The 24,307-nt window shown below is 41.9% G+C and overlaps 1 protein-coding gene across 1 annotated transcript; it reads right to left on the reverse strand.

Moving 5' to 3' along the window:
* Positions 1-512: 512 nt before the first annotated feature.
* LOC108111340 (tachykinin-like peptides receptor 99D) lies at positions 513-19,091 on the reverse strand. The gene is made up of 10 exons (XM_017220767.2): positions 18,626-19,091; positions 11,411-11,717; positions 8,764-8,990; positions 6,183-6,357; positions 4,615-4,830; positions 3,590-3,740; positions 2,872-3,068; positions 1,552-1,691; positions 1,420-1,485; positions 513-1,339 (listed from the first exon to the last, which is right to left on the reverse strand). The coding sequence occupies exons 2-10, from the start codon at positions 11,602-11,604 to the stop codon at positions 1,167-1,169; spliced, it is 1,539 nt and encodes a 512-aa protein (XP_017076256.2). The 5' UTR covers positions 11,605-11,717; positions 18,626-19,091; the 3' UTR covers positions 513-1,166.
* Between the last annotated feature and the right edge of the window lie 5,216 nt (positions 19,092-24,307).

Raw genomic sequence — 24,307 nt, forward strand, 5'->3', positions numbered from 1 at the left:
GTGGAATTACATAAGTGAGTTGAGGGCTTCGCCCCGGTGATGGAAATTTGTTCATGCTCCGGTGGTTAGGGGACGAGGAAGTGCTTACATCGAGAACATAAAATAAAAAAATCAAATGCAATTTTCTCTAAAATGGTTACTGATAAAAAATTGATAAGCCAGCCGGGAAATATGACTTGGGGGCATAACTCGCACAGACATAGACACACTGGCACATGTGCATTCGAATACGTTCGCAGTCAGACCTTTATTCAGACGCCCTAGGCAGTTGGATTATTCATATTTAAATTCGTCTTGCACCCTCGCTGGAGGTTCTCTAGATTTCGCAAGAGTGTTTGCCACTCCTGTCGGTGCCCACTCCCTGATCCCCGATCCCCATTCACACTCCGAATATAATATGGATGGAATAGCTGAATAAACAGAGCCGCTGCCGTAGTCATTCTAGGATGTTGACAGTCCTATTTGTGCACCCGGAAACCCAATACCAACTCGCACAACTAAGAACAACTCGGTGATGGAGCAAGTCGCTTTATTCGCAATAACGTTTATGGTATATTCAGACATTTATATTTACACGTACATTCACATCCATAGTCATTTGTTTATTTATTTATTTGTTACAACTTAAGCAAGCAGCCGTAAGCATTGAGAATTAAGGATTAAAAACAGTTTTTAGGAACCAACCCGAATATTTACAGTGACTCAAATGGATCAGTGGCCTAATGATGCGAAAATGTTTAATAGCATTTAGATTTCGTCTCTCCCTGTCCGAACAAACAACCTTTCCCGCTTAAATTCAACAAAGTATTGAGTTTCCTTAAGCGATGCAGATATACTTTTGGTTATTTCTCATGGAAAATACCCAATTAGTGGGTCCCTCTGCGTCGGTGACCCTGTTACATCTGATATGTTCGAGGGCGAGGATTTATCCTAACTTAGCTTTGGTTTCTTACAGAACGAATTGAATTTAAGCCAGAAATTCAAACCTTTGTAAAAGTATAAATTCGAGACCTTAAAATAGCTTAGAGCCAGGTTTTGTCATCGGACGAATCCCGATCGGAGATGCCAGGATTGGCCCGCCTGTAGTTGTTGTTGTACGGGGAGGAGCAGACCACCTGGGCTTGCATCTCCACGCTCTCCGGCGGCACCACCTGGATGGCCGGCTGTCAGGAAAGCAGTTGGGTAGTGTGGGCCGTACTGCTGGAATTGATGGCACTATTAGGTCCTGACCACCGTTGCTGCAGTTCCTGCTGATAGGACATCCTCTTCCTATGCCCTCCGCCGGATGACTGGGACTCCGCCGGCAGACTATTCCTCAAGGTCGCACTACGGGGCGTTCCTGAGAATTGGATGTTGAGAAAACTCTATTAGATGGCAACCCTTCTTATCCACTTATCGAGGGTTTGGTTTGCAACTCACCGCCGTGCGAAATTCGATGCGATTTCGGTGAGCTGGGGCAGGTGTAAAGTATCGATTTCTGGGTATCTATCAATGCGAAAGACTCATTAGCGTGCCATCCCTTTTGTGTCAATTAGGAGTGCTCCAGCTTACCATTGCGCTTGATGCGATTGTGATCCGGAGAGCCAGAGCAGGAGTACCGGGACGTCAAGTTCTCCCGCCGACTGAAGGGCTCCGTTCCCACTCGCACAAACAGACACCAGCGGAAAACCATCTTGAAACCGTAGCGAAAGCTGACAGTATACAGAGAAAAAAAACCAAAGTAATTTCGTTTCCTTTTTGCTAGAAAAAGTATTCTAGTATTCTATTACACTTTTAAGGATCAATAAAAGATGTACTAAAGTCGCCGAAGTAATCCATTATTTATGGATAACAATGCTGGCTATCCCTGAAATAAGTCATTTGGTTTTATTTATGAGCAGCCTTTCCAGGCTACCTTCAATAGTCTCCCCTGTACACCTCGACCTAGACACCAGTTACTCATATAATCTATGGCGTACGGGAGTGTTTTTTACGGGCCATCGCGGCAACTTAATATCTCCGTGTTCCCTATGGGTAGTAAATATAAGTAAGGACCTTCGATGTCCTCGTTGTCGTCATCATTTGCATATGGGGCGCCATCAATTGACAGGAGCTGCCCGTGATCCTAGGCATCGGGTCTCACGTGCTGGCCACAGCGTTTTTTATTCCACGTAGCAGCCCCATTATCCGACTCCGTTCCAGGCCAGCGTTTCCCCATCAGTCAGATATCCGCTGACTGAGCGGAATTAATTGCAATCCGCTACGTTTTTCCGGATACGGACGCACGAACACCGAATGCCAATTTGTACGGCAATATGTGTGTTAGCAACGCCTTTTGTTTAAGTCCCGGATGTGTGTACGTGTATATTTTGACACCCACAACAGTAGTCATAAAAATAGGTATTGGAATTTGTATTTTAACTGATTTTTGAAATGCTTCCCAAACATTTATTTACTCAACTTGTTCTTGTCTTTTTGTTCTGCTCAGTAAAATTTAAGCTTGGCCTTAAACAGACCTTAAATACTTGACAAAGAGTGTGCCTTTATGGGGACCACAGCTGTGTGGCACTTTTCCGGAATCATGTTGTCATATATTTACAAACTATATTCAAAGTGCGAGACAGTGACAGCCACTAACCAGGGGAGCAGTTTGCCTGGCGTCCTTGCAGTAATGATGACGAGCACATTAATTTCCGGGGAGTCGGCTAACCAATCAACTAATCTGTCGACGAAGCCATTGCCATTGGGATGTCGAAGTCTCGAATGCCACTGCACTTAGTGCCCTAATGGTGCTAATTCAACCGCAAATTACCCAATTTGTTGCGGGTTAAAGCAACCACATGAACATGGAGGATGGAACTGAATAAAGTGGCAATCGATTCAGCTACTCACCGCGAATTCATCCAGCAGTAGATAATGGGATTGTACATGGAGTTGCTCATGGCCAGCCAGTAGATGGCCAGGTAGAGCTCCTGGATGAAGGGTGCCTCGGTAATGGCCGGGTAACAAGAAGTGATGATGAAGTAGCTGTGGAACGGCAGCCAGCAGATGGCAAATATCAGGACGACCACTATCATCATCTTCACCACCTAAGGAAACGACGGAAATTATATGGTTAGATGATGAAGTACATGTAGTTGGTTTGACATTTATGTAAGAGCTAAAGGCCATTAGTTTATAAGTAGGAACATAAAATTAGGTCAGCAAAAGGTTACCAGCTCTTACTGGTATTCAACTTTTGTTTATTTAATAAATTTCGTTGAAATCTTAAAAGTGAAATCTGAAACCTTAATATGTTATTCTGGGAAAACACTTTCCCAGGAAACTTTTGTGAATTCTGTACTTCGCAAACTGCAGGTAAAGTTAATCAAAACGCAGCTTGCTACTCTAAACAAAAGTTTAACCAAAAGCAATAAATAGTAAACTGAAATTTAAGCAGTTAAGTTAAGTAAAGAATAGTAATAAAACCAGCTCAAAACTAATTTTAAGCCAAAGGATTTTATGGATTAAAGTCAAAGGTCAAATTAGACATGACTGAGATGACAATCTGGCTTCCAGCAAACCAAGTGCTAATTGCGGTGCCCACATGGAGTCAGCAATCAGGACTTACCCTCCGCTTACTCCGCACATTCTCCACCTGGCGGGGCGTGCACTCGCCAATGGTCTTCGATCCCCAGAGCTCGATGCCGACACGCGAGTAGGTGACCGTCATCGAAACGATGGGCAGGAAGTACGTTAAAACCATGATGAGGATGTTGTAGCTGAAAGACAAAGGGGCGCAAATAGGACATGGATCAAACAGCATGTTTACAAGCCTTTCAGTTAGTGAGCAATGCTTTTAAAGCCCTATCGCTCCATCGGACATTGTTGCTGCCTTCGGCTTTTGTTTTATTTTTTATTGAGCAAGTAGCAATTTGGAATGAATCTAAAATTAATGGCCTTGCATGTGGGACACAATGGATGGTACTGGGGGGGCAGGGGACGTAGGACGCAGGACACCCACTGCTACCAAATTGCCGTACAAAATGGTTGTAAAAAGCAACACGTTTCATACGGCCCTCTTCCTGATTTGCCCCCCAGCCATTCAACCTTCACTTCCCACCCTCCCACACAGTCTACCATTCGTTTTTTTATGATAACGTCTTGGTTCAGTTTTGTCTCCGAATGTCCGCTTTTACGACCCTATCCCCCATAATCCCCACGTCCCACTACAGATCCGGATGGCGATTGGCCCTGCATGTGCAGTCGCCAGTTTGGATGATTCCTTGATTTATACCTCCATCTCGCTGGCGAGGAAAAGCGTGCCGATTTCCATTGCACTTTGGAAATCTCTTCGAGCGTATTAATCTAAATCAATCGAATATTTTCTTTAATTTTCTAGCAATAGTTTCCCCATCAACCCAAGTCATCCTTTTGGTTCTTAGAAAAACCAACTAGGGAATGTGACCTACAATCCTTGGCAAAAATGTTACTGGCTAGATTATCTCTCTCTGTATTGACAAAAGAGTTCCTTTGTCCTTGCTGCAATGCCATTGGCTAACATTCTCCGGCAACATAAAGTCTCATAAATTGGACTGAGCTCAGCTGAGCACTCGATGTTTGCATTTTGCGCTGGAAAGGATAAAGGATACTCACTAGGACTCCATTCTCGAATGATTCGTTGGGCCATCGGGCCACTCCGGATAGCAGACGGTCCTGTTGCTGTTTCCCTGGACGGGCACCTCCTCTGTCCGGTAGATGATCATCATGGGGCAGGAGATGAGCGTGGAGGCCAGCCAGATGATCGCCGCGATGGCCAGATTGCAACGCTTGCTCATTCGCGGCTGGAGCGGCCTGATGATGGCCACATACCTGCAACAGCAATGTGAGGTGCAGTTTTAAAACCATTTCAGCACAGCACTTGCTGCTCTCCAAAAAAAAAAGGAAGTTTTCCCCGGAAAAAGGGCCAGAGGAGCGAGCATAAGCTGATTATCGAAATGCACGAGGTGACCCCAAAAAAAAAACCCGCAAAATGGAATTAAATGGAACGCTCCTGCGAAAGCGCGCCAAAGCCCGAAAGTAATTTAATCCCCTGAATTTTGGCCTGGCTGGTGCTCCGTTATTCATCGGATCACGGCATGCCATTAAAAGTTGCAGTCATTAAGGGAGTTTATAGGAGACCTAATAGCTGCCGGATGGCATTATGTTTTGGAATAGAATTACATGCATGATGATGTCCTTGTGCTTGCTGGATTTTAAATAGATTACTTTTCCGCGTTTAAGGATATCAAATGGATTCATTTTTGATGACTGCTCCGTTCTAGAAACATTATTTATATGTGTTTTCTGTGTTTTTTGTCCTGGCATTACTTTAATTTATGTCCTAACAACAAATTTACTAAATTTATTCTCTAACAATTTCCAATACATTAATTTTCACTGATTGGTTTGCCTGACACATAATTTATTGCCTTACTTTTAAGGGACTTTGTAAATTGTTATGTTATATTATGTTTGGCTAGGGCTTAAGATGAATGGATACATATTCCATAAATATCAGGCGTAACTTCAGAAGTCGTTTAAGATTTTCAATTTGTTAATGTTTTGGGTTCAACTTTTATATTGCAAATACAATGTTCAGGACTCGACAGTGTATTTAATTTACGACTTCGAACATTAACAGATAAATCTTCAATAAATATTTAGAACAGATCGAATCCAGAATTATTTATAAACATTAAGCTTTTATATTCGGATGCCAGCTAATTTGTTTACCAGACAATACATCTCGATGAATACGACAGGGATGACTCTCCCTTACCAATTATCACCGAGCATCTAAGAAATTATTTACAATCTTTCAAGTTATTTGTCGGATATTTTGTTTACTAGACAGAATAATACGCTTGGCCCTCGATATTTCACAGAGATGAATCATCAATAAATGCTTTGGCCTAAGTAGGCGGAACATTATTTATTTATGTACTTTGCAGAACACGTTTTTTGATGGGTTTTTATTTTGATCCTTGTGACGGGCAATCCAATTGTGTTCCCAGCTCCGCAGCCCCGTGAAATCCTATTAAAACGAATGGGTTATTTGGCCTGTGCCTTTGACCGTGATTGATAAGGGTCTCGATAGGTCGATGGGAATAGGTTGGAGGTCTGTTCATTCCATATGCATATGCATATGAGGTGTAGAGTACATAATCCCCCCAGCCACTCACCTGTCGATGGAGATGGCCATCAGGGTGAACACGGAGGCGCAGATGCTCAGCATGGCGATGAACTGGGACAACTTGCAGTAGAACTCGCCGAAGGGCCAGTCGCTGTCCAGCATGTAGTAGTAGTTGAAGGTGACGTTCAGGCTGGAAACCATGGCGTCCGCGATGGAGAGATTCACTGGAGTGGCCAACCGGAAAAGGCAGAGATGGGTAATCATTCTTATCAGGTCGAGTGGCAGAGGCAAACAAATTATGCAAAACAAACAGCAAAGAATTTTTGTAATTACGCAACCTTCGAGGCCCCCGAAAAAATATTAAAACACAGCCGTCAGCTCGACTTACCTTTTATATTTATGCGCTGCTCATTTGTAATTACAGAGGAATAAAGTGCACTTTCACCCGCATATTTGTGCCAAAATCAACAGGAAACATAAAATATATATAGATATATATATACTTTTATTGTGTTTCGTTTGCATGGCCCGATTTACATGCCAATGAATCAGCAGCCATAGACAATGACAGGGCCAAGAAAAGAAAATGGAAGCGCTGGAAAAGAAAAGTCCGTCCGTCTTTGTTTACTTTTCATTATCTGCCGGAGATAAGGCCACGACGAAGTGCCGGAGAATAAAAAGCATCTCGGAACCCACAGCACCTACAACAAAACAAATGTCCTGTCGCCGAACATTAGCCCGTGTCCTCATGTTATTCCTGCGAGTCCTGCGTGTCCTGCGAGTCCTTGCGACGCCTACAACACGACACGAGGCGACGTGTCGCATTCTAACAATCGACCTGGCTCCCGGGGCCATTGACTATAGCTTCACAGCCGTACAGCTATCTGGCCTCCCTAGGCCCCGGGACCTGGACCTGTCAGCCACGTTCCCAAATATCGATTCTGGCCCATTTTAATTAATAACAAAATGTTACTTTTCTGGCTCACAGTCTTTACAGGGGGTACTCTCTCCGGGAGATAGTAGGCAAATCATAAAGTATATAGAAAACTCAAAGTATCTTGAAGAATTTTATTTCATATTCGTACCCTAAGCAAGCCAAACAATCTTTTATCTATGGTACTTAGCCTAAAAAAGTGTAACTTAAACTTAATTTTTAGTAAAGTTAAAGGAGAATCCTTCCCTTATACCTCTTAAATGAGAAAGTCAAAGGACTCTAGAACGCTACTCTAACCGACGAACTCAAACAAAAGATGCAAATACGCATTGATAATGAACCCAAAGAAGATTATCATCCGGTGACTGGCTTCCCCCTAAGCCCACACCCAGACGAGGAGCTGTTCCAGATGTCTGTGATGTGAATTTGAAATTTCGGTGCCCGAAAATGATTAAAACGTCAGAACTTGTTACTAATAATGATTGCCAATGTGTATTTATAAATGCAAATTCGAAATGCCTTGCCAAAGCCAGCGAGCTCAACGGGCATTTAGTTTACGTAATAATAATAATCATTACCAAGTCAGACAAAGGAATGTGGAGGATGCCAGTCTCGTGGCCAACATTGTGCCTCAGCCATTGTTGTTTGTTGAGTCTGGAGTCTGGAGGCTGGAGGGGATCGTCGAACACAGAAGAGCCGGATTAGTGGTAAGCCCGGAATAAACGGAATCAATTCCAGGTTCATTTCATTGCCTTCTGTCCTGAGTAGCCTGGGTATTATATTAAAATAATTGCGCATGCATAAAGCTGGCAATCAGGTAGCCAAATGGTTATTCCAAAGTGGGTGAACCCATTCTTGGCTGCTGAATGGCGGTTGTCGGTAATGTCATTAAGGCGAAAAACTTTTGCCAAAACTTTTGGGAGCTGAACTCAACGAGCTGAGGCAGCTCTAAGCCTGAATTTAAATTATTAAAAGTGTGATTAGTGTGTGCATGAGTCGGATGAGTTCAGAGTGAATGCAAATTTAATGCACTCTGAAACGTGACTAAAAGCATATTCAATTAATGGAAGCCGAGCTCAGTCTTCGGACTCAGAGGCAAACTTCATAACTTGATTTGATGCCCAAAGCAGAGGAAATTAAAATAAATACCATCCGGGCGCTGCGCTTCGCCTCCACTTAGTCGCAATTGGCGACGTTGGAAGTCGGAGGGGTTGTAAAGTTAATATCTGCGAGGTGCAACAGGGCAGCAGGCAAAATGCAGCTGAGGACGACGGGGCAGCATCCAATTGAGATGCTCTTTACGCGCCCCACGGTGCACCTGCCATAAATGGGTAATCCCCCCTTCTGTTTCCCGAGAGAAGACTTAAACAAACCCTTCGGACTGACAAGAGCTCGTCGACTGGACAAACTAAAGGGGAAAAGCTACTTCCTAATTGGGGGAAAAATGTGAAAATGAAAAATATTTTAAAGCAAAAATCAATAAAGCCAGTAAATAGCTGATAAAGTACCCTCTTGTTAAGGTTCACTGCCTATCAGTTTCACAAAAATATCTAAACACTGACTAAGCGAGCAAATATTTAGCTTACAAGCTAAACTCAGACGGCCAACACGGCGTATGAGTGATTTTTATTGCGTATACGCAACGTTTGCACACAAAAAACATACACCTGGCTGGCAGGTAAATCAGCCTACTCACCTATGAAATAGTTGGTTACCGTCCGCATCCGCTTGGTCGTTATCACGATCCAGACAACAATCAGGTTTCCACCCGTCGCCACAATGACCATGCCGCCGAAGAGGATGCTCCACAGCACCTGACGCCACCACGGGACCACAAATGCAAACGAGCCCGTCTCCATGGACGCCGCCGCATCCTTGGTCGCATCCCCGGCGTCGAGGGTGGCGGGCAGGTCGGTGGATAGGCTGTGGATGAGAATGTACAGGGGTACAATGGGGAATTAGTGACATCGAGATTAAGTGTGTGTTATGTTTCACGGCGTCCCACCGCTCCGCCATAAACGAGTGCCAAGTGGGTGATGTGTCTATGTAAGCATGCGAATGGGTGCTTTCGGCTTACAAGCAGATGTGCACTGGGAGAAAAGTGCCAAAATAATATATGGGATATTCATTAAGTATAATTATGAAAACTGACTCAGTTTTTGTCATATTTCTAGTATGAAAAAACTCAACTGCTTAAGCCCTTCTACAAAATCTTTCTCTCTGTGTAGCTATATGTGCGACTCCAGGATGTTGTCGCTATTAAGCGTGTGTAATTGTGCGTGCGTTGACAAATCCGTGTTTTTCTCCAGCGCCGTCTGCCACATAAAACATCGGGCTCGGGTTCAGCCGGAGGGCAGGGGACTCCACTCACTCATCAGCGGTTGTCGTCATCTTTTTAATATTTTGTCAGGCCCTTCTTGTTTATTTAGGTTCACTTCTAGGATAGGATGTTTAAAGAGCGGGTCTGGGAGGTTCTGAAATCCTCTCCAGCGGATTTGTGACCCTAGATCCCAGCAGGACGGACACCACCCACGTCATTTAATATGCACGCAGTGTGCCGGAGATGGCAGTAGTAGTAAATTGGCTAGGTAGTCATTAATGCTCTGTTTATTCACTCTTCACAGCAATTAAAAAGATGCCCACATAAGTAATTCTCACTTTACACACAAACACACCCGCACACTCGCACACACACACCCCTTTTCGCATGACGAACTGCGGGGATTTACATAAAATCTCTTTTGTTCGAGGGCCTAATGCGAAGAGGATTATTGATTTGTTCTGAGGGGGTGTTTTGACTAGGCCTTCGAAGGGGAAGTGGCTGGGTGGAAAAACAGCAGAAACAGCAGCAGGAAAATAGAAGAGTCAGAGAAGCAAATTCATGATGCCTCAGGCCAAAGAAAATGTCATGGCAAAATGTACAAAAAATGTTGCTACTATTCTGATGTTTTTCCCTCTCAGAGCTCAAACCCTTGTTGATGTTGATATTGATGTTGAGGTTTAAATAGTAAAGATGTACTGTGGAAGAGGAATATCTGTGAGGGGAGTTTATCTTCCATAAAATAAATATATTTCTCTTCTCTTCTTAAACTAAAGATTTTATAGAACAACTATGCTTGCTAAGCCACTTAAAAATAAACTATTCTTCCTTTGTCTCTTAACTATTTTTCAAAGTAAATAAATATAAAACCAAAAATAGAATATGACAGTTTTTTGATATCAATTAACCTAAGTCTCTTGTTATTAGTTGTTATGGGAATGCGGACAGTTTCGGCAAATAAAATTGTTATTGTGCCACTTCAGTGAAAAGTGTACAAATATGTTTTTTTTTTTTGCTTTGATGCACGAATTCTTTTGTGCCGAAAAGCATGCCGGGGAGCATGTCCTTCGTCCTCCCAACTCCTGGCCAACTGGGTTTCCTTTTATTTGCACATAAATCGGACGTAGTGTCTGAGCAAACAAATAGAAATCTGGGGAAAAAAGAGCAATGGGAAATGTAGCAGCAACAGCAGCAGCAGCAGCCAATATGATACCAGGATTGAGTGTTGAGCACTGCCTGAAGGATATATAGCCGATGTGGGCTTGCAAAAAAGGAGAGTCACTCGCAAAATGTGTTTTCGATGCGTCAGACGCAGCCATATACCAATAATTATCCCAGTTCGACTGTCGCACAACCCCATTCACTGCTGCTGCTGCTGCTGCTGCTGGTAGGGCAGTAAATTTGGGACATGTCTGCAAAAAGTGCCGACGCTTTTTCAGCCGGAGAGAATAGAATTGAATGCCATGGAGGAGCATAAACGGTGGCAGTTTGAGGGCTCCCCTTCGCTTTTTTCCGAGTACAAACGTATATATAGTAAGTATCTCAGCATTAAATGTGTTTGCTTTCTCCGGCGTAATATGGATTTGAAACGGAAGTGAAGAACCAGCGTCGAGCGGACTCAACGGAAACGCATGAATGAATGACTGAATGGCGGAATGACTGAACGGAGGCGTCATTAGAGATGCATGTCGGTGTGGGCACAATAAAACTGGTGCGTTGGCGGGGGCGGACTCATCAGGACTCATCAAAAAGCCACGAAATCTAGGAGTTAGTCGGTTTTTGTGGTGCAGTGAAGTGGGTTGGGGCTTGGGTTCCCCTTTTTGAGTTGGTATTTACTTATAATCTGAATGGGCGAACATTTACATATACTTTTTAATTTTCAAAGTAATAGATTTCGAAGCCCCCCTTTAAGCTAAAGCCCCCCTCTAGCCACTCCCATGATAACTCTGCTCGTGCGTGAGTTTGGGAATTAATTGAATTTGTGTCATAATTAAGCATTAGAAGGGAAGTGGGGTCAACTCACGTTTGGCTGTGATTGAAGGAGCTGGTGGACAGGCCGAGGTCCTGGTCGAAATCAGAGAGGGGCGTGTGGTTGGTCACCGTGAGGATACTGCTCATGGCCGAGTAGAGAACAGCCGCGGGGGTGCTTCCGTTGCTCCAGTTGGTCCAGCTCAGGTCGGAGTAATCATCCGCCTCGAAGTCACTGTGGTTCTCCATGGCTGGAGTCTTTCTCTTTCCTTTTGTCTTTGCCCTGGCAGAGGGATTTCCGAGTTAATGTTGCGTATCCCTTTGCCTTTCCTTATTTGCTTTCCATTTGCCAACTCCTCGACCTGAAAAATGCAAAGGAAACGGTAACAAGACCATCTAATTTCATTTCTGGGATGTTTTATTTTGTTTTGTGATCTTTGTTGGCCTCGTGTTTGCTGTTGCTTGGGACAAAGCTTTTGATGCTCATTTACAGTGAAAACTTTTCACATTCCTACGTGCCCGGGCAAGGTATTCATATCGATTTTGATTTTTCTTCTTGATTTTGTTTCATTTTTTGGTACGTGACTCATTCTCGCCCTATCTTCTGATTTTCTGTACAACTTTTCTGTGGTTTGTTTCTAGTTCTTTGAATAATCTGACTTAGGACTTCCCTTACATCAAAGTTCTGCAAGTGTGCCTCTTGACGAGACCGAGAAGTGGTGGCCATTAGTGGCTCCGATACCTTGGAAACTTTGGCAGCGCTAAATGTCGGTGATTTGTCCAAGGCGAAAGTTTGCTGAATAATGTGACTCCAAACGTTATTGAACAGCAATCGGAAATGCGAGCAAAGCTGCTTAATTAAAAACATTTTTGTATGAGACTTTGTTATTTCGCCTTACAATTAGTTATTAAAGATTTCTTATGACCTTTATTCAGTGTTTATTTATCAAATCTAACATTATATTCATTGAGTAACTAAGCACGACAGACTATTAATAATAAAGTGATTACTTAAACCGCCAAATAAACGACATTTCCTACAATTGTTGATGGATGACCCTAAACCTTTAATAAAAACGTTATTGCCTTTGGACTCGTGCGTCATTATTTGGCCAGAAATAGCTCAAACCCAATTGAAAAAAACCCAGAGGAGCTATTTCTTTTTATGCGTCCCCCGAGCTAGATCCAACCTGGCTTTCGAGTGTCTGATGACTCGCAAACAATTGTTTCAAAACGACAGTAAACCTTCTCTTTGCCGTGGTCCGTGGCGAAAGGCCAGGTGGAGTGGAGGAAAGGTCACTTCTTGGGAGCCACTGGGTCGTCCTTCAATTATGCCAGAGATCTGTCCTTGGCAGCCCGAGATAATTGCGACGGCTAGTCGCGTCACTTGAAGTTTAACAAAACGATAATCCGAGTAGCTGCTTTATTTTCCTTCAAGGCCTTTTTTTATTACTTTGCAGGCATTCATACTTTGTCGCTAGCCAGCTGTGGTGGCAGAAACTGAACTGTGTTTACCCAGACGGAGTAAAAGGTATGAGCCAAAGAAATATTTGTACTCCCAGGATAATGCACTCCCATTCCGGTGACCTCAGAAGTTAATATACATATTTTTGTAAATAAGAAACTACTTTTTCAAGTTAAGGAATCTATTAGTATTCCATCAGAGAGTACAACTTTTCTCACTGTGCACCAGTTTATGCCTCTGAATAACACTTTATCAGTCAAGTCAATAGTGTGCCTCAGTACCCCAGGAAACAAAGATGCAGCCCGTTCCCCCGGAGTAGATGCATCGAAAGCTATTAAACAAACATCGAGGCGGGCAGAAATCAATTGCCGGCAGCCTGTCTGCCGAGGAAATGATTACAAATAATGACTGCAAATAGACAAAACAAAGCATATGCCACAGACAAATTAATAAGTTGGTTCTGGTTGGGTTTGGGGTTGTGGCTGTGGCTATCGTCTTGGTCTTCGGACTGGCAACTGAAGTGCAAGTGATGCAGTCTTAATGAAAGGCAAACAATCTTCAAACAGAATGTTCACCATAATTGGCAGATCGTTTCACGCCCCCCAAAATAAACGTTCGATGAGAGCAAATATTTGGAAAAATATATAATATATATAGCCTGCAAAATGTTCGACCATCCAGAACTTGGGCTCCCTTTTTCGGGTTGATTAATGTTCCGGGGGTCTTTTTGACTGATGTCCGTTCAAATTGCGTTTTCTGCAATAATCGCAAAAAATTAGATTCGCATTTTTGTGCCCGGAATTCCAGTGAACTTGAAAAATGGCCAAACTGTCACGTTCCGTTGGGCAGCCACCGAAAGTGATGGAAAGTGCTGATGCAGTGGAAAATTGTGTGCGGGTTGCGTATACGCCGTGTTGTGCCATCAGCTTAAGCGGCCGAGCTGTAAAGTTCTAAGCGAATTTGTCGCGCTGGCTCGCAATTGTTTTGCCATACCCTCCTCTAGGTCTTTGTGTATCAAATCAAACCCAGATAGGCAACGCGAGCTGGCAGCTTAGTAGTTGCAACGCGAAGTGCCCCAGACACCGTCGGGCTTTTCAAGAAGTCAGGGTAGGCACTTTGAAGAGGGCCATGCCGAACTGTGGACCTCCTTGTTCCAAGGGGGGATTGTTTAACTTTAAAACAAAGTTTGCAGTTTCTATTTAATAAATTGCTCCATAAATTGCTATTAAAACTAGCAAATACTATTTAAAAAAGTTTAATAAAACTGTTCCTTGTTCGATATTGATTGTGTGAAAAAATCCGAGCTAGTTTTTTGTGGAAATAAAGCAATTCCCTGTGGACCTTCGACTCGCCAGTGCTGCTTACAACATTCCACATATTTTGTAGAAGCGTGGAAAGCACATGCAGCGTTCATTACGACCGAGAATAAAAGGTCCGGGCTCCTCTGTCCCGCTCTCCCTCGGCAGATTCTCTTTTTTGTGTTTGACAAGTCAAGTACAGGGAGGCACACTCGCTGGCACACAACCCAGAGAAATAAAGACGAGTTTAGTCGGTGGGTCTTTGTAAGTTGGTCGGTGGGTGGGTGGCACTGTTGGGTGAGGGAGTGGGAGTGTGTGGCTGCAGCAACAGTGCGGGTCTATGTGGACAGCCCAGTCCCTTAGGAGTGCACTGGGAGAAAAGCTACTTTAACTGGTGGTAGTTTTTCTAGCAGATATCAGGCTATATTTATTATTTTTACTGTACTACTAACAACTGTTTCTACTCTTTTGGCATATTTTTTAAAACACTTTTAATAGAGGCATTATTATAGGTCTAAGATGCTCTAAAATTTGATGGAAAATCATTTAAGAAAGAGAAAAATTATTTATTTCTCTGCATTAGCTTGTGTGTGTGCCACTACATATGTATGTCAATAAGAGTTGGGCCGCTGTCCTAGTGCCTCGCCCGCCTCTTTCAGTTTTTCACTCCCTCACCACTCCCCCCGCGTGGCATGTCGGTCCACATTCGCAGGACTTTCACTTCCTGCCGCCCGGCCTGTAGTGAATTTCTAAAACAATTTATTAAAAAACAAAAATACGAGCAGGGCCAGCAGCATAAAGGCCCGAACCGAAACGTAATAAGCACGATATTCTGGCAGAGAGAGGAGGTGTGTTGGAAGTGAACTTGGATTGTAATTACCAACGCCTTTTGCTGGCTTAAACGAGCGTTTTTAATTTCCCCACAAGCACACACTGGCGAAACAATTAAGCACAAAATGAGCATTAAATATATGGGGCTGCAAATTGGCCACATGCGCTGGAGGCTCCTCCGTCGGATTCCCGAATCTCGGCGCCCGGGCGAAGTAAAATTCATCAAAATGATTGTTTAATGAGCTCCGCACAATGCTGGCGGCAAGAATTCATTTGCGAACTGGATTTATCTTTCGCACCTACCGAAAAACAGGCAGAAGAGGCACCTACACACCTACACACCTACAGAAATTAAACAATCCCCTTTAAAATATAAATAAACCCGGTGATAAAAGCGCTAAAATACAATATAAACACGAGAAATGTGCGTACTTGGAAGCGAATCGAGAGTGTTGAGGCAGGACAAGTTGCTTCTTCGAACCAAATTACTGAACCGATTTGGGTTTATTTGCCTTTAAACTCGGATGGCCAATAACAGATAACAGGCATTAGAAATATTTGCAAATGAATCAGCTTTGCTCAAATGCTCGTGCCAATGTGGAAATTAAATTCTTTTACCTTCTGCAGAAATTTCTGGGAAATTAAAGGTGACCAAGGTCCACATGCTCATATCCTAAGTATTATGTGCCATTTAAGGCCATTTTTCTCGGTCATAAAGAAGCCACAAAAGCCATGGCAGTGATTGCAAGAAATACTTTCGGCCCTCGTCTCTCCACTCACAATGCCCATACGCCCTGTTGTACGGGCAATCGCCTTTGTCCCACCATTACCAATTACCACCAGCAGTGGACATAAACCAGAGCAAACAGGTGAGTCGAGGGCGGAGTGGCCGGGCATTTCAATGTCTTATCTTATCAGCCGGAGTCTATCAGTGTGCCATGCATAACAATCCGAAGTGGAGAAGGCACCAGAGAAAATAACCGGGTGCAGTTCCGCCCAAATGTCTGGAGCTCTGGACTTGGACTACAATAAATTCAGTGCCCCAGCACCCACTTAGTCAATTTATTGCAATTATGTGTAAATTGAGGAACAAAGCGGAGACAGACTCTCCGGCGATTCCCCACTTGGCTCTCCATGTCATCCTCCGCTCCCATTTCAATCATCTCTTTCATCAGATCTGCTCGGTGTGGAAACTGGACGAGGTCCAGGAGCGGGGCCAAGGGGGAATTTGAGTTTATTTCATTCCTGATTTGCATTGCTGCTCCCCACTGAACGACTCCTCAACTGAAGCTATTATAATTTTATTTAAAAGTTGAGTAGTTGATAAAGTCCTCACTCGGAACATCAACCGATGCTTGGCTTGATTTCATTTCTGATAAATTTTATTCAATTTCAGTGGAAAATGTATGAAAATCTTGAAGAAAATGCCTGACAACTATGGTAAGTAAGTTTTAAAATGCCTTTTTAAGAGAAACCAAAATAACATTGTAGCAATTTTTATTCGCATAACCTTCAGCCATTGCCAAAATTGTGTAACAAAATTCTAGATTAGATATTCAAAGTTTCCATGTGAATAAATTGGGCACGTGAGTGGGGGGAATGTGTAGTTTTATGCTCGTGTTTACGAACAATACCTTCAAATTAACCCATTTATTTGAGGGGAAAACCCCTGGGGTGCCATGTCCTGCCAAGGACACTGCATAGTTCAATGGAGCTGCATAAAGGCAGAAGGACAGAGGCACCGCTAAAATATGTACATGATTCACGGACTTCGGAGGACTGCCCTGCCTTCATTTAAATTCATATAGGACGGAGATAGTGTCCAGCTGAAAGCAGAAAGCCGAAGTTACACACGTCTCCGGCGCCAAAGGACCTGCCCTCCACATCCTCCTTCCCGTCCACCACCCACCGTCCAATGTCCGGGAAAAGACGTCAGCAGTGGGGCGGATGCCGCATCGGTTTCAATTTAATTAAATGTTTTGATGCATGACAGCACTGTGGAGGAGCACTGGACATACGGAGCATACGGCGCCCTCTTATTACTTATTCGCATTCGTTTAAAGATCCCCGTTCGTTCACGCCTGCCTGGATCTTTAAAGGCCGCTTTTCGGGGGCCAACTAATGGCCTTCTGCCCATTCCTGCGGCTTATAGGACTAATGCGGGCGAAGGGGATCCTCCTGCCCCAGTTCCTTCTCCTTCTCCTGCTCCTGCTCCTCTGAAAGCAATTCGCGTTGAAAGGATTTCAGTTTGCTCAGCTGACCGTTGGCTGGGCTTTTGTGAAGACTCATCCATTTGGCCACCAAACAGCCATTTATCCGGCCAACCACTCACATGGCCAAAGCCCTCCGACCACAACCGACAACCCACAACATTTTGAGGCTTCACTAATCATAGTTGACATTAAATATTTAGGAGCGGCCAAAGTTCTGCCAGCCTGTGATTGAGTTAGATGCCTCTGGCCACAGAGGACCAATTAAGTCTGCTTTTTGGCCAAATGGATTCACTTGAAATTGCTTAAATTCGATTTTGAATAAAATCTTTAACTTAATATATTGCCAGCATTATAAGTATTTGGCTTTTAATTAAGATGGCAATTATGTTATAATTTCTCAAAAGGAAAGTTGTCTTCTTTATAATTGGTTTTTGATTTTCAATCAGCTTAAGTGATTAGAAAGATGATTGCTGATTAAGTTTATTTGTCACAGATTAAATAGTTTCACCTTTTATGTATTCGATTTTAAGATTAAGAGGAAGTGTAAGTTTCATTTGTGTATTTTAGTTTAAAAGTTAAATGAGATTTAGATTAAAAATTGATAAGCATCTTTGCTGCATATTAAAACATAGTTTAACTTTTTATGCAAATTTCACCTTTTTTTCCATTTTAAGTACATTCAACATTAGCTATATTTCTCACTGCAAACGGAAGCTCCTTAAAATAAAATGACTTGAAAAAACCCCCAAGGTTGAGTTAACTTAAATCCCAAAAATAAATACATTTTAAGCACTTTGTTTATTTGCATTATAAACATCAGGAATGAGCACATGTGGGAACACCCAAGGGATAAGCCAATGCGCAGAGTTTTTATTTTATCACACAGGATGTAAACGGAATGGTACATAATTTAAAAAGATTATTTTTCCACTCGAGGGTTCTGCCTTCTCCATAACGAACGAAATCAAATTAATTGCCATTCCAGGAGATTTGGCTACCCGAAATCTGAGATCATCGAAGGGGACCTTTTAATCGACGAAGTCAATTGGGCGTGATGATTTTTGGTTATCTGTTAACTATTTGTCGGTTCGGTGGAAACGTGGAACTGGATGCTCAAATTGAGTGGAAAATCGTGAGGAAGAGCGATGATGGCATGCAGTTTGATCTTCCGAAATTTGGATTAATCGCTTGATTAAGCTATTGAAGTAATTACATTTGAGGAAAAGTTTCCAGACCAAAGTTGTCCTCAAATAGCAGTTTTATAATTACTTTGCCAACTCAAATTTGCATAAACTTTTTATTCAGCCGGACCCTAAACCAATTTCAGTTTTGGCTATGAGGAAACTTTACAATTACAAACCCCCAGTGCCCTTTCCCTACTCAGAAAACAATGTTTATTTAATATGGAAAAACAATGAAAAGAGTAAAAAACAAAATACTTGAGGCAATGGGGGACCGCTTACCAGGATCTATGCTAAATTTCCCTGCTATTTTCACTCGGCCAACGCGGCGTATGAGCAATGTCAGCCAATTGCAGGCTTCGCAGCGAAAAACAAAGAAATTTTATTTAAAAATAAATTCCGCCTCTCACTCCTCCTCCAGCGCTGCGGTTTCGGTGTTTCGGTGTTTATGTTTATTAGTTTTAATCAAAACACCAATTTGTATATTCAATTTAACGACTAGTTTATCGTTTTGCCAATGCTTGTGTGTTTTCTTTTTGCTTCGAAATTCAATTTGACTTTCAATCCACTGCCCTGAATTCAATTACGATACGGATCGAGTGCCGGCGGCATTTCGTCCAGCTCTAAGCTGATTTTCCAGCATTTTTTTGAACACTTTTCCAGAGCAACCAGCACTGCGAAGCGAGAACAGAGAACCGAGAACCCGAGAAGTCCAGACGATCCGGACCCGTCGCTTTTTCCAGTTCGAACCGTACGCGCGCGAGTCTGCCGTTGAACTAAACGGAAAACTGAATGCCACGCCGGAATATCTGAGGCTGTGCGCGCCATATCAGCGGGTTTCCTATGAATGGGCGGTTTTTTGGGGAGTTCTCTTGGACCCTTGGGGACCCTAGCAGCTTGTTGCATATGCCACGATGTTACCCCGGGGACAGGGGTCTCACAACCCCTTGATTCTTGGAAAGGGGAACTGCATGTTCTTGTTTCCTCTGCCAAATGGGCAAAATTTCCATTTAAAAACCGTTGAAATCTCGGCCAAAATCAAAATCAAACCCGCCCAAATTCGCCAGTGTTGCCGAGTTTCGGTTTCCACGCCTGCGCCCTGCTCTCTGCTCATCGGTCTCTGCACTTCACCTGCTCTCTGTTGTCATACGGCCATTCGTAAACAATCCGGACTCCGGAGATTCCGGCACGTGCACGCCACGGAATCGTGGAGCATTAAATGACCACCATATCTCGCGTACTCGTACATATGTACAGGGTCTATCATTCCCATTAAAGTTCACACATCATTTGTTAAACGATTCTGTGTGATATTAGCAGGGGGATTTTTCACCAATACACTTGGATTATTTCTTTTGAGTGTTAAAATACATGAATTTTTTATATGACGCCTTAAAATTAGTCATGGTAAGTGCGAAATTCTTTATAAAAGACTAAAAACTACTCATATTATGATTAATGGCGTGAGGATAAGTGATCCATATATAGAACGGCATATATCATTGAACTCTTGCTGAAAATTCCTATCAATTGAGTTTAAAAATGTTATTTTTAGATCAATTTTGCAAGCCAATAAAAAAAATATTAAAATGAGATATGTTCCATAATTGTATGTTGCGCGATTGTTACCGTAAATTCTGATCGTTGGCTTCAAAAAACAGTTAGCAGGGAAGAGCGAAAGTTTAGGCGCAAAAAAATCAGTTTTTTGCCCATAGCACAGCCAAAAATGATCCAAATGAGGAATGTAATACCTCGTATGGCTCGTAATTTGATTGCAATGATTCCCAATCGATTTGCATTCAAATCGGGGAAACTTCATTTTTGGCCCATTTTTAAAAATTTTAATGATGGTAAAAAATCAGAACAGTAATGATAAAAGCAAGTATAGGGGTGTTAAGTTTTGGTAGTTAGCTGCGTAAAGCAGTCATTGTTTTAGCTATGCGACTTGTTTTGACATAGTTAGAGCTACGAAACGGCAATAAAATCGAAATCACTGCTGTTAAAAGACGTATACTTGATTTTGGGCGCAAAAAAAATCAGTTATTTAGCCATAGCACAGCCAAAAATGGTCCAAATGAGGAATGTAATACCTCGTATGGCTCGTAATTTGATTGCAATGATTCCCAATCGATTTGCATTCAAATCGGGGAAACTTCATTTTTGGCCCATTTTTAAAAATTTTAATGATGGTACCCCTTATCAAAAATGCGAAATTTGGGCCAAAATTGGTTTCCCCAAAATCGAAAAAGGAGTGATAGGGGTGGTTAGTATTGGTCGTTAGCAGCACAAAACAGTCGTTCTTTTGGCTGTGCGACTTGTTTTGACCGAGCTAGAGCTAAAAACCCGAAAATAATATTGCAAATTTCTGTTTAAAATCGTTTTTCTGATTTTTAGCCCTTAAAACAGAGCTCGCACCAAAAAATCAGAACAGTAATGATAAAAGCAAGTATAGGGGTGTTAAGTTTTGGTAGTTAGCTGCGTAAAGCAGTCATTGTTTTAGCTATGCGACTTGTTTTGACATAGTTAGAGCTATGAAACGGCAATAAAACCGAAATCACTGCTGTTAAAAGACGTATATTTGATTTTGGGCGCAAAAAAATCAGTTATTTAGCCATGGCACAGCCAAAAATGGTCCAAATGAGGAATGTAATACCTCGTATGGCTCGTAATTTGATTGCAATGATTCCCAATCGATTTGCATTCAAATCGGGGAAACTTCATTTTTGGCCCATTTTTAAAAATTTTAATGATGGTACCCCTTATCAAAAATGCGAAATTTGGGCCAAAATTGGTTTCCCCAAAATCGAAAAAGGAGTGATAGGGGTGGTTAGTATTGGTCGTTAGCAGCACAAAACAGTCGTTCTTTTGGCTGTGCGACTTGTTTTGACCGAGCTAGAGCTAAAAACCCGAAAATAATATTGCAAATTTCTGTTTAAAATCGTTTTTCTGATTTTTTAGCCCTTAAAACAGAGCTCGCACCAAAAAATCAGAACAGTAATGATAAAAGCAAGTATAGGGGTGTTAAGTTTTGGTAGTTAGCTGCGTAAAGCAGTCATTGTTTTAGCTATGCGACTTGTTTTGACATAGTTAGAGCTACGAAACGGCAATAAAATCGAAATCACTGCTGTTAAAAGACGTATACTTGATTTTGGGCGCAAAAAAATCAGTTATTTAGCCATAGCACAGCCAAAAATGGTCCAAATGAGGAATGTAATACCTCGTATGGCTCGTAATTTGATTGCAATGATTCCCAATCGATTTGCATTCAAATCGGGGAAACTTCATTTTTGGCCCATTTTTAAAAATTTTAATGATGGTACCCCTTATCAAAAATGCGAAATTTGGGCCAAAATTGGTTTCCCCAAAATCGAAAAAGGAGTGATAGGGGTGGTTAGTATTGGTCGTTAGCAGCACAAAACAGTCGTTCTTTTGGCTGTGCGACTTGTTTTGACCGAGCTAGAGCTAAAAACCCGAAAATAATATTGCAAATTTCTGTTCAAAATCGTTTTTCTGATTTTTTAGCCCTTAAAACAGAGCTCGCACCAAAAAAACAGAACAGTAATGATAAAAGCAAGTATAGGGGTAAAAAGTTTTGGTCGTTAGCAGCACAAAACAGTCATTCTTTTGGCTGTGCGACTGGTTTTGACCGAGCTAGAGCTAAAAACCCGAAAATAATATTGCAAATTTCTGTTCAAAATCGTTTTTCTGATTTTTTAGCCCTTAAAACAGAGAAAACTGTCGTTGTTTTGGCTGTGCGACTTGTTTTAACAAAGTTGTGAGCTAGGAGACGGCAAAAAAACCGAAATCACTGCTGTTAAAAGACGTATACTTGATTTTGGGCGCAAAAAAATCAGTTATTTAGCCATAGCACAGCCAAAAGTGGTCCAAATGAGGAATGTAATACCTCGTATGGCTCGTAATTTGATTGCAATGATTCCCAATCGATTTGCATTCAAATCGGGGAAACTTCATTTTTGGCCCATTTTTAAAAATTTTAATGATGGTACCCCTTATCAAAAATGCGAAATTTGGGCCAAAATTGGTTTCCCCAAAATCGAAAAAGGAGTGATAGGGGTGGTTAGTATTGGTCGTTAGCAGCACAAAACAGTCGTTCTTTTGGCTGTGCGACTTGTTTTGACCGAGCTAGAGCTAAAAAACCCGAAAATAATATTGCAAATTTCTGTTCAAAATCGTTTTTCTGATTTTTTTAGCCCTTAAAACAGAGCTCGCACCAAAAAACAGAACAGTAATGATAAAAGCAAGTATAGGGGTAAAAAGTTTTGGTCGTTAGCAGCACAAAACAGTCATTCTTTTGGCTGTGCGACTGGTTTTGACCGAGCTAGAGCTAAAAACCCGAAAATAATATTGCAAATTTCTGATCAAAATCGTTTTTCTGATTTTTTAGCCCTTAAAACAGAGAAAACTGTCGTTGTTTTGGCTGTGCGACTTGTTTTAACAAAGTTTAGAGCTAGGAGACGGCAAAAAAACCGAAATCACTGCTGTTAAAAGACGTATACTTGATTTTGGGCGCAAAAATCAGTTATTTAGCCATAGCACAGCCAAAAGTGGTCCAAATGAGGAATGTAATACCTCGTATGGCTCGTAATTTGATTGCAATGATTCCCAATCGATTTGCATTCAAATCGGGGAAACTTCATTTTTGGCCCATTTTTAAAAATTTTAATGATGGTACCCCTTATCAAAATGCGAAATTTGGGCCAAAATTGGTTTCCCCAAAATCGAAAAAGGAGTGATAGGGGTGGTTAGTATTGGTCGTTAGCAGCACAAAAAAGTCGTTCTTTTGGCTGTGCGACTGGTTTTGACCGAGCTAGAGCTAAAAACCCGAAAATAATATTGCAAATTTCTGTTTAAAATCGTTTTTCTGATTTTTTAGCCCTTAAAACAGAGCTCGCACCAAAAAATCAGAACAGTAATGATAAAAGCAAGTAGGGGTGTTAAGTTTTGGTAGTTAGCTGCGTAAAACAGTCATTTTTTAGCTATGCGACTTGTTTTGACATAGTTAGAGCTACGAAACGGCAATAAAATCGAAATCACTGCTGTTAAAAGACGTATACTTGATTTTGGGCGCAAAAAAATCAGTTATTTAGCCATAGCACAGCCAAAAATGGTCCAAATGAGGAATGTAATACCTCGTATGGCTCGTAATTTGATTGCAATGATTCCCAATCGATTTGCATTCAAATCGGGGAAACTTCATTTTTGGCCCATTTTTAAAAATTTTAATGATGGTACCCCTTATCAAAAATGCGAAATTTGGGCCAAAATTGGTTTCCAAAATCGAAAAAGGAGTGATAGGGGGTGGTTAGTATTGGTCGTTAGCAGCACAAAACAGTCGTTCTTTTGGCTGTGCGACTTGTTTTGACCGAGCTAGAGCTAAAAACCCGAAAATAATATTGCAAATTTCTGTTCAAAATCGTTTTTCTGATTTTTTAGCCCTTAAAACAGAGCTCGCACCAAAAAATCAGAACAGTAATGATAAAAGCAAGTATAGGGGTGTTAAGTTTTGGTAGTTAGCTGCGTAAAGCAGTCATTTTTGGCTATGCGACTTGTTTTGACATAGTTAGAGCTATGAAACAGCAATAAAACCGAAATCACTGCTGTTAAAAGACGTATACTTGATTTTGGGCGCAAAAAATCAGTTATTTAGCCATAGCACAGCCAAAATGGTCCAAATGAGGAATGTAATACCTCGTATGGCTCGTAATTTGATTGCAATGATTCCCAATCGATTTGCATTCAAATCGGGGAAACTTCATTTTTGGCCCATTTTTAAAAATCGAAAAAGGAGTGATAGGGGTGGTTAGTATTGGTCGTTAGCAGCACAAAACAGTCGTTCTTTTGGCTGTGCGACTTGTTTTGACCGAGCTAGAGCTAAAAACCCGAAAATAATATTGCAAATTTCTGTTCAAAATCGTTTTTCTGATTTTTAGCCCTTAAAACAGA

This window comes from Drosophila eugracilis, unplaced genomic scaffold (assembly GCF_018153835.1).
Source record: "Drosophila eugracilis isolate 14026-0451.02 unplaced genomic scaffold, ASM1815383v1 contig_616, whole genome shotgun sequence".
NCBI classification, from domain to species: domain Eukaryota; kingdom Metazoa; phylum Arthropoda; class Insecta; order Diptera; family Drosophilidae; genus Drosophila; species Drosophila eugracilis.

Coding starts and splice junctions, on each gene's coding strand:
- LOC108111340 (XM_017220767.2), bottom strand. CDS start 11,604: ATGGAGAACCACAGTGACTTCGAGGCGGATGATTACTCCGACCTGAGC. Junction 3,069..3,589: donor ATGTGCGGAGTAAGCGGAGG/GTAAGTCCTGAT, acceptor TCGTTTCCTTAG/GTGGTGAAGATGATGATAGT. Junction 1,486..1,551: donor CAATCGCATCAAGCGCAATG/GTAAGCTGGAGC, acceptor TCGCATTGATAG/ATACCCAGAAATCGATACTT.